Source organism: Triticum dicoccoides, chromosome 6B (genome assembly GCF_002162155.2).
Source record: "Triticum dicoccoides isolate Atlit2015 ecotype Zavitan chromosome 6B, WEW_v2.0, whole genome shotgun sequence".
Taxonomy (NCBI): domain Eukaryota; kingdom Viridiplantae; phylum Streptophyta; class Magnoliopsida; order Poales; family Poaceae; genus Triticum; species Triticum dicoccoides.
The window spans coordinates 215,877,560-215,888,434 of record NC_041391.1 but is presented as its reverse complement, the minus strand read 5'-3'; the positions used below and the strand labels follow the sequence as shown (position 1 = coordinate 215,888,434).

Below are 10,875 nucleotides of genomic sequence, written 5' to 3'. Positions count from 1 at the left end.
GGGGGGAGGAGTCCATCCTCCCCAAGGCACCTCGGAGGTGCCTTCCCCCTTTAGGACTCTCCCCTTTTTCCTATATCTTGGCGCATGGGCCTCTAGGGGCTGGTGCCCTTGGCCCATGTAGGCCAAGGCGCACCCCCTACAGCCCATGTGCCCCCCCGGGTCAGGTGGCCCCACCCGGTGGGCCCCCGGGACCCTTCCGGTGGTCCCGGTACAATACCGATGACCCCGAAACTTGTCCCGATGGCCGAAACAGGACTTCCTATATATAAATCTTTACCTCCGGACCATTCCGGAACTCCTCGTGACGTCCGGGATCTCATCCGGGACTCCGAACAACATTCGGTAACCACATACAAACTTCCTTTATAACCCTAGCGTCATCGAACCTTAAGTGTGTAGACCCTACGGGTTCGGGAACCATGCAGACATGACCGAGACGTTCTCTGGTCAATAACCAACAGCGGGATCTGGATACCCATGATGGCTCCCACATGTTCCACGATGATCTCATCGGATGAACCACGATGTCAAGGACTTATTCAATCCCGTATTCAATTCCCTTTGTCTATCGGTATGTTACTTGCCCGAGACTCGATCGTCGGTATCCAATACCTTGTTCAATCTCGTTACCGGCAAGTCACTTTACTCGTTCCGTAACACATCATCCCGTGATCAACTCCTTGGTCACATTGCGCATATGATGATGTCCTACCGAGTGGGCCCAGAGATACCTCTCCGTTTACACGGAGTGACAAATCCCAGTCTCGATCCACATAAAACAATAGATACTTTCGGAGATACCTGTAGTGCACCTTTATAGTCACCCAGTTACGTTGTGACGTTTGATACACCCAAAGCACTCCTACGGTATCCAGGAGTTACACGATCTCATGGTCAAAGGAAGAGATACTTGACATTGGCAAAGCTCTAGCAAATGAACTACACGATCTTTTGTGCTAGTCTTAGGATTGGGTCTTGTCCATCACATCATTCTCCTAATGATGTGATCCCGTTATCAACAACATCCAATGTCCATAGCCAGGAAACCATGACTATCTGTTGATCACAACGAGCTAGTCAACTAGAGGCTCACTAGGGACATATTGTGGTCTATGTATTCACACGTGTATTACGATTTCCGGATAATACAGTTATAGCATGAATAAAAGACAATTATCATGAACAAGGAAATATAATAATAATACTTTTATTATTGCCTCTAGGGCATATTTCCAACAGAAACTGGGCAGCCCAACAGGCACAGGGGAGAAGGGTCGCTGGGATGTGGGTGGCTCACCCATGGGCCTGGCCCGGTAGCAGGAGCGGCCTGGCAGGGGGCACGCTGGCGCGCGGAGAGAGGGCAGGCCGAGGCGGCGCTGGGCCTTGGCGCCCGCGGCAGGAGGCGAGGCCGACGTTGCTGGGCCTTGGCGCGCTGCACTGGGCCGGAGGCGAGGCCCACGCGGAGGGTCAACGGCGTCGAGCGGGGATCTGGTTCCCGATCCATGGCGGCGACGGCGCACCGGGTTCCCGACGAGGGCGGAGGGCACGACGATGGCCGGAGAGCGACGGGGAGCGCCGGGGATGGATAGATCCGGGCGGTGGCTCAACGGATCCGGTGCGGAAATGGCGGGAGCGGCTCGGGACGACGAGCTTGACGCCTCGTCGCCGGCGAGCACCTGCGGGAGAGAGAGAGGCCGTGAGAGAGACCAGGGAGGGAGGAGCAGAAGGCGGGGCCGGCGCGAGCTCACCGCGGCGGCGATGGTGCGTCGCGAGGCGCGACCGGGTGGCAGAGAAGACTCCGGGCAGGGATCCGGCGAAGCCTCGCCGGAGTTCAACGGCGGCGGCGCGACGCGATGGTGAAGGCAGCGTACGGGCTGCGCGGCGGCGGAGCAGGGCCGGTTCGGCCCGGCGCGGGCCGGATCCGGGCATGGCGGGTCCGCGCGGCGGGGAAGTGGGCACAACGACGCGTGTCGGCTCCGGATTGGACGAAAGCGGCGGCGGACATGTCCGGGCTGCGGGGGGAGAAGTGTCCGGCGGCGCGGAGAGGCTGAAGTTAGGGTTTCATCCGCGAAATGATCCGAAATTTCGGGGAGGGGCTATTTATAGGCATAAGTGGAGTTAGGAGAGTCCAAATGAGGTGCGGTTTTCGGCCACGCGATCGTGATCGAACGACCGAGATGATGGAATAGAGTTAGGTGGGTTTTGGGCCAAAATGGAAGGGTGTTGGGCTGCAACACACACGAGGCCTTCTCGGTCCCTCGGTTAACCGTTGGAGTATCAAACGAAGTCCAAATGGTACGAAACTTGCCAGGCGGTCTACCGGTAGTAAACCAAGGCCGCATGACAAGTCTCGGTCCAATCCGGAAATGTTTAATCCCCATACAAGAAAGAAAGGTAGAAATGACCACCGGAGGAGAACGAAGCGCCGGAATGCAAAACGGACAACGGGGAAAATGCTCGAATGCATGAGACGAACACGTATGCAAATGCAATGCACATGATGACATGATATGAGATGCATGACACGCAAGCAATGACAACGCAACAACAGCGAATAACTGCACGACACCTAGCACATCGGTCTCGGGGCGTTACAACTCCGTACTCTGAAAGGGAACTACCGTGAAAGAATGCTAAGAGCACTACAACCAGACATAGCAAATATGACCCCTTAAACGCCCACGGACGTGGCCGGTCAGTGACCGCGCGTGTCCGTTTTGAGTCCCTATTTATCTGTCTGCGCAGCCACACTATTTTTTTCTCATATGTCCGGACACTTGCACATGATTGGTGGAGATGAAGAGAGAGAAATAAAAGAATGAATAAAGAAAGAAAAAAGATGGTCCAGGGTGGAGCCGCATCCTACGTTGCGGAATACCCAGGCGCGTCCGCGAGCCCCCATATCCTCCCCATATTTAAGATGGATATGAGGGTTCGCAGACATCCCAGGCGTACATGAATGATACGAGGGGTCCGGTTGGGTCGTGTTTTTTCTTCTCTCTCATGTCCGGTCACTGACCAGACGCGCCCGCGGGCGTATGAGGCATGGTTTGAGGTGTCCGGCTGTAGATGCTCTAACATTGTAGTACAGTTGCATACAAGAGTGTGATGATAATACTCAAGACTTGATTAAGGAATCTATCTAGTATCACTTATGGTGGAGTATATATCGATTTTACCCGTCGTGGGTCAGAGAATATTCTTAACATAAAGTAGATCATGAAAGAACTAGGGACACTGTCACGGCTCATATCGCTGATAATCAATGTGCTCCGCCACATAACGAGCTAGTTACCCATGCATGCATGCACGCATAGAACCTACCTCTCATGTCACTCACCTAAGCATGTTATGGCAGGCAGACAACGTGCATGCATGCAGCGATGGCAGCTAGTCAAATCTGAGCGCCCAAGGACCAAACGCCAAGATGTGTGGCGTTTCCCCCAAACGCCAATGATCATGGCGTTTCGCTTTGCCACGTCAGCGCCAACTAAGCTCATGCAGGCCAGGTCCAGACGCCATGGACCATGGCGTCTCCTGTGTAAGCCAAACGTCAAGGATGTTGGCGTGACCAAAAAAGGTCAGATTCGAACTTTTTTTACAAACGAGGTCATTTCTGGAATTTGTTAGCACAAAAGGTTAAAGCAGAAAATTTGTCCGGCATGGGTTAGGATAATGATTAGCACACGTGGAGCGATAGCCCAGGTAGGGTAGTTTAAGCTCGGCAGTGGGCCCAGATCCACGCCGGAACGGCCCCGCCCACCCAAACCCACGCGACCCACGAGAGGCCCACGAGGAAGTGATAGCTGCTCCTCGTCCCCGGCTCCGGCTGCTCCCCATCGCCGCCGCCGGCATCATGTCCCGCGGTGGCGTCTTCCTCGGCGTCGACGTCGGCACCGGCAGCGCTCGTGCAGGTTTGCTGCCTTCAAAACCACTCCTCTCACTATTCTTTTTAGTCTACTAGTAGTAGTAACCTCGGCATTTCCATATTAGGGCGAGATTTGGCAGCCTACTAGAGTAGATATGATAATAATTTTCCCGCAAAAAAAAATGATAATAATTAGTACTGCTTTTGTACCCAAGTAACCATTGCTAGAGAAAATGGGAGTAACTCAAGGAAGACTGTTTTGCGGGAGTCCACTTTGGTGATGAACTGAAATGCTAGCTTCATGAGAGGAAGTATTTTTTTTCAACAGAAAAAATGCAAGGAAATATGTTTGGTTTTCGGTAACCCTCACTAGCTCACATACTGTGATGGCGGGTAATATGGGATAGTGTTTACAGACTTCCTTGCCACTGAACATATCATACAAACTTTAAATCTGAGTTGTTATTTTTTTTTTCATTTTGAACTGAACTTAAAGCAGGAGTTCATCTTATTGGGTTAGTGTTATAAATTGTTCGTTATCTGTTGATGCAGGAATCTTCGATGACAAGGGTAAGTTGCTGGGGTCAGCAAGCAGCCCTATACAGATATGGAAAGAGAGAGATTGTGTAGAGGTTGGCAACTTCTATGGTGACCGATTCATTGTACTGCATGATCAGTACAGGAAGTAAATGCCATCTTGATAATTCTTGGGTTTTTTACCAACAGCAATCGTCAACGGATATCTGGCACGCAGTGTGTGCTGCTGTAAAATCTGCGTGCTCGTTGGTAAATGTTGCTCCCGAGGATGTTGTCAGCCTTGGCTTCACCGCTACTTGCTCCCTTGGTTTGCCCTGATCTCCACATTAGCCGCGTGCCTTCTGTGGTTTGAATGGAGAATTTTGTGTTTGAGGTGAGTAGAGCTCTACCGACTTGTTAACAGAGGATGGTGCTTGCAGTTGCTGTGGGTGCTGATGGTTCCCCTGTCTCGGTTTCTTGGAATGGTGATTCAAGAAGGGACATCATCGTGTGGATGGACCATAGGGCTCTCGACCAGACTGAACGAATTAATTCTCACAGTTCACCGGTATTGCAATTTTATGGTGGGAGTGTCTCCCCTGAAATGCAAGCTCCAAAGGTATCTGTTTTTTTCTCCATGCATATGATTCTCCTAGTTCCTGATTCATTTTTTGTAAAATACCTCTAATGATGTTGTTGGACATCTGAACCATTGTGTTGGTTGCCATGTTGTCAGTTGTCACTTTACAATCCTAGAAGTTTTGCTTGAAAATCTCAGAATGACAGAATTCCAGCATTTCAAAAACTGAACAACACAATGTTCCTAAAAAGATGCTTTGCTTACAGAATGCTGATAAATAGTTTTGAATTGTTTTGAATGCGAAGGGGGTTAGACAAGGTTTGTTGTGTATTTTCCAGTTACCTCCATTGATGGTATCCTATTTTGACTTTACCTTTTACAGCTTTTATGGGTAAAGGAAAATCTGCAAAAAACTTGGTCTATGGTATATAGGTGGATGGACCTCGGCAACTGGTTAACATATAGGTGAGTTTCAACGCACAAGCTCTCTAAGCCTGCAATAATCTATGAGTTGAATTTCTAACAAGTTTTGCTTCCGCTGTTATTTTTGTTTGCTAGGGCAACTGGTGATGAAACCCGCAGCTTATCACACATGGAACAGTGGAGGGAATCAAATCCACGTGGTATGGATGAAGTCTTTTGGGCAGAAATAGGTTTGGGAGACCTTTATGAAGGGAGCCAGGCAAAAATAGGTTGAATGCTTATCCATTTCTCCTTTTTGTACTAAAGGTGATGTATCATTTGTAGTTCTTAATTTTCTAATACACCATTCTATGCAACCCAAATAGGACACTCCGTTGTGTTTCCTGGTCATCCTCTAGGTTCTGGTTTGACACCTACTTCTGCAAAGGCAAGCAAATCACTTTTGCTCTTGATTTAAACTGACATTGTTTGAGCTGCATTAATGCTAAGTGTTTTCATGAGTGAACAAAGGTACAATCAATTACCTAAGTGCTTTCTTTGTAGTCCTTATGTTTGAAACAAGAGAATAAATGTCTGTGCTGTTAATTTCCAGTATTTGACTTTGTAATGTCGCTTACCTCCAATTTTCAGGAGTTAGGCTTGCTTACTGGGACTCCTGTTGGAACTTCGCTTATTGATGCTTATGCCGGGGGTCTTGGAGTCATGGAAAGTATGCCAGATGCAGAATTGAAAGCTGACAGTAAGTGTTGATTCCCCTGTGTTTTTCTAAGAAACTACGACTCCTTCTAAAGCTTCACATTTATTTATGTGAAACATTTGTTCCTGAGAAAAATGTAAAAGCTCGTGCCTCGATGCATTGATAGAGAAAATTAATATGTACTCCCTCCGTTCCTAAATATAAGTCTTTGGAGAGATTCCACTATGAGAGTGTAGATTCACGAGCAAAATGAGTGAATCTACACTCTAAAATGCATCTACATACATCCGTATGTGGTTCATAGTGGAATCTCTCCAAAGACTTATATTTAGGAACGGAGGGAGTACAAGCCTAAGATAGGAACACCATGCACAAGATTATGTGGAGCATTTTGTTTGCAGTGTTTGATGAAGAAGCAATATGCCATCGCATGGTCTTGGTTTGCGGAACATCTACATGCCACATGGTTGTTTCAAAGAATAAGCTATTTATCCCTGGTGTCTGGGGACCGTTTTTGTCTGGTATAGTTGTCTTCATATATTTTACTTCCTTATGTTCCTTGCCAGAATCTCTGTTAATTTATCTCTGTGGTTGGCTCTCCACAATCTTATGTTGACTATGTTAAGTTAATGCTTTTATTTCTTGAAATTTTAATGCTTATCTTTCCATTCCGCATTCAGCGATGATACCTGAGTTTTGGCTCACGGAATGTGGCCAAAGTGCAACTGGTGCTTTACTTGATTACATTGTTCAAAACCATGCTGCGGCTCCCCTTCTGGCTAATCAAGCTGCTTCTCAAAGTAAGTTTCATGTTTGCTGACGCAGATTATCGTTGATGTTGTACCATGTAAAGGTGTGTAATATTCTTCTCAAATTATCCAGGTATGTCCATTTATGAGTTGATGAACAAGATATTGCTTTCGATGGCACATGAACAGAATATGCCTTTTCTTTCTGCCTTGAGTCAGGACACCAATGTCCTTCCAGATTTTCATGGAAATCGGTAAGAGTTAAGCATTTGGTGCTTAACCAAGAATGTTGGCTATCTAGATATTTTTTTCTTTACAGTTTATTTGACACCAAAAATGGTATGTCGGTTTTAATTAGAAGATACAACCGTGAGCACACGCCATGTAGGCCATGTCTCAAACGCGGGTGGGCTGGGCAATTGTGTTTCTAGCCAACTACTGTATGACACAAAGATCTCAGAACATTTCAACCAGGCTTCTTTTCCTGTCATGAACCTCAACCAGACGTTATGTAAAATTAATATGCCGTTGACATATACATCATCTTTTTCACTCTGGGTGGTTAAATTGAATCTATAATGCCAACTTTTATGCCATGTAATTATAAGTATTTATGCATCTTCTTCTTTAGAAAACAGGTTATTAGTATATCTCTTTTCTCGCCATTCTAATTAGATATACTCAACTAACAATGTGGTAACAGGTTTTATCACTCGGGCAGCTAGCAATCTCATTTCAAGACTAAATCATACTCCCTCCGTCCCATAATATAAGATGAAAGAAGCTTGCAAAACGATCTTATATTACGGGACAGAGGGATTACCAGAATTTTATCATTTATCATGCTATCACTTGTGCGCAAATTATTATTTCTCCCTCAGTGTTTTGGTGAATGTTTATTTGCCACCAGTGACACACTTCCAACACGGTTGACTTGAATGCAAAATTATTGTTATGGTTAGGTCCCCTGTGGCTGATCCAAAATCTAAAGGGGTGATTTGTGGCTTGACACTTGATACAAGTGAAAAACATTTGGCGCTTCTGTACCTAGCAACAATTCAAGGCATTGCTTATGGTACTCGTCATATTGTGGAGCATTGTAATGCTCACGGGCACAAGGTATTTATTTGATATCAATGATCTGAAAAAGTAACTTGGTATAGAATCGGTGCTAGAATATATATCTTTTCCGTCATGTATAATAGATCGACACCCTTCTTGCGTGTGGCGGACTTGCAAAGAACTCCTTGTATATCCAAGAACATGCAGATATCACGGGCAAGTCTCCTCTTCCTGCAGCCAGTTCCCTCCTTTTCCTCCTCTCGCTGCTCTCTGAAATTTAACTTGTTCTTTACAGGTTGTCCAATAATACTGCCTAGAGAAAACGAGAATGTGCTTCTGGGTGCTGCTATTCTGGGTGGTGTTGCTGCAAAGAAGTTTGCTGGTGTTCGTGACGCAATGAAAGCACTGAATGCAGCGGGGAAGGTATATTCTTTTCTCGAATATGCATAAAAAATGCAGGTTTGTTTGTATTTGAAGCATGTCCAAATGACAAAGGTATGCGAACAGAAAAAAAGACAACAGCCAAAAAAACTAAAAGAGAAAGTAGAAAAGGACTCAGTAATTTTGAGAATTCTTGACTTGAAGCTCTTGATTTTGGCTAAGAAATCCACCCAAATTCGTTGAACATTTTGATTGTCTTGGATCACGTACGCAGAACAAGGTGTGCAACACAATTTACCTTGAATTCTAGTGATGTGATACAGTTGATATAGCATAACATCTTTACATTAAGCGAATCTTCTGAAACAAATATGTATTGCACACAGCATGAGTACTAGGAGATTTGTCCGCGCGGTTTGGAAGACAGAATCTGACTTGTTGGCGGTGCGCAGGCCCACGCTACAGAATCTGACTTGTTGGCGGTGTGCAGGCCCACGCCATCTCCTCCACCATTGTTGTTATCTTCTTCGTCTCTTCTCGCTGATGTTGCTCCTTGGTGTCGAGAAACATTACCGGGCCTGGCCGGACCTTGTCGGGCTTGGACTCCAAGCTTGTTGACCTGGAGGAGTGGCACTTTGGTAGTACCAGCCCCAGATTAAGATTAATAAGATTACTACTGTCGAAGATTTTTCTTTTGAGCCGGCGGCACCACTCGGCCCTGGCCGCGGCCCGCTGCTGCCTCTTGTGCTTCTTCTCGTCGAAGAATGTGAGGGTGCACCTCATGTGATGTAGTCGTTGCGGACGCATTGTGCCGCCTCCAGCTCGCTCCGCTCGACCATCAGGCGCTTGGAAAAATAAAAAATCTGACTTAAAACTGAACTGTGGGTTGCTTCCGGGGACATCAGGTTTTTTTTCTATAAAATAGCATGACAGACCAAGAATACATATTTCATTTATTAGTCGGAATAGATAGATATTGCTAGCTTCGCGTGCATGTCTGAGTCGGCCTGGCGAAACCGGATGGAATTCTCTTGTTTTATTACATGATTTATCTGATGAATCACAAAAATGCTCTTTCCAGGTTGTGCGCCCGTCTTCGGATCCTAGGGTGAAGAAATACCATGACGCCAAGTATAAGATATTTAGGTCCCTGTATGAGCAACAGCTCTCCCATCGCTCAACCATGGCGCAGGCATTGCACTAGAAGGGATATGTGACCAATGAGGTGACCAATGAGCTGGAGGCTGCATCCTTGGTACTCTTTTTTTGCATCCTTGGTATTCAAAACCATGTACTCCCTCCGTTCCAAAATAGATGACTCAACTTTGTACTAACTTTATACAAAGTTGAGTCATCTATTTTGGAACGGAGGGAGTATTTGTGGAAAGACATCTTAGCCCCTTTGTGGGTTTTGGTGGTAGCGACGAATTATTAGTGGACCAACATATTAGCCCCTTTGTGGGTTTTGGAAGGTTGTCTAGCTTATAAATAAACAAAAATGACCACGTCATTACCACCAAGTATGGAACATTCCACTCCTGTCTTGATATATATATTCATATAAAGCAACATGATTCCTGCTGTATGGAACAATCACTCCTGCTTTGAAGTAGTACCTATAAACAGGTCCCTGAAGCTCCGCGAAACCTAATTGACACTGGGATGTTTTAGTTTCTCATGATTCCTGCTGCTTTTTAACTGTAGGAAACAAAATCAAATAACTAAAACCCGGTACTTTCAATCTGCCATACAGATGTTCATCATTATTAGTTATTCGGAACTACTGCCGAAATAGAAGATATGGAGACCAACATATGGATAACCAAATAGATGGTCACATCTACCAAACATGACATATGTCACACGATTTTGGCAATTATCAGGACAGATTGTTGAATAAATCCAACCAAAACATGCAGTGTGTTCATCTGAAGGATGACAACAATTTATTGTACATAATGCTTCAGGTTCATCTGTTTTTACTTATGGGAGACGGTCAGCTATAAATCCAATATGACAAAAGAAATAAAGACAATATGGTCATTATTATTTTACTCGACGAGGATTAGTATTCGTCTATTCATAGAGATAGCACCAAAACAAATATATCCAATAATATGCTTCCTCGGTATGCTATTTACAGTTCACTGTTATCACAGATGCTATGGTGATCAACTTCTCTAGGCTGCAAACGAAATCGGCAACTGTTCTAAAAGAAAGGGGTTTGTAGCAATTGTGATGCCCAAATAACATGGGCAGGGTTGGGGAAGGCTCATAGGGCGCATCAGGAAATTGTATTTGTTTATGTTTCTAAACACATCAATCTACAACAGCATGTCCTAGATTGCAGCTATGTTAACTGTATCATAGTGGTTTTAGCTCAGTGTAGTCATGCGTATATATCGATTAAAAAATTGTTTGTTTGTCTGGTTGAGGACCATGCCTTTATATGCACTACTAATGGGTGGCCTAAATATTAGTACCTCTTAAATACATACTCCCTCCGTCCGAAAATACGTTTAAATACATCCCCTTTTATCCATTTTGATGACAAGTATTTCCGGACGGAGGGAGTACCTGGCTGAAGTTCCAGAAACTT

General features: G+C 45.6%; 1 protein-coding gene across 2 annotated transcripts; it reads left to right on the top strand.

Moving 5' to 3' along the window:
* The first annotated feature begins 3,771 nt into the window (after nt 1-3,771).
* LOC119320173 (FGGY carbohydrate kinase domain-containing protein-like) lies at nt 3,772-10,543 on the top strand. Of its 2 annotated transcripts, none has more exons than XM_037594280.1 (16): nt 3,772-3,914; nt 4,421-4,500; nt 4,595-4,712; nt 4,825-5,003; nt 5,347-5,429; nt 5,523-5,656; nt 5,753-5,814; nt 6,018-6,126; nt 6,486-6,605; nt 6,765-6,884; nt 6,967-7,087; nt 7,796-7,952; nt 8,039-8,111; nt 8,191-8,318; nt 9,358-9,531; nt 10,436-10,543. In XM_037594280.1, the coding sequence occupies exons 1-15, from the start codon at nt 3,857-3,859 to the stop codon at nt 9,478-9,480; spliced, it is 1,665 nt and encodes a 554-aa protein (XP_037450177.1). In that variant the 5' UTR covers nt 3,772-3,856; the 3' UTR covers nt 9,481-9,531; nt 10,436-10,543. The 2 variants fall into 2 exon arrangements, with proteins under 2 accessions (XP_037450177.1, XP_037450179.1); XM_037594282.1 differs by lacking the exon at nt 10,436-10,543 and adding an exon at nt 9,654-9,861 and having other exon boundaries at nt 4,421-4,438; nt 4,595-4,654; nt 9,358-9,570.
* The last annotated feature ends 332 nt before the right edge of the window (nt 10,544-10,875 follow it).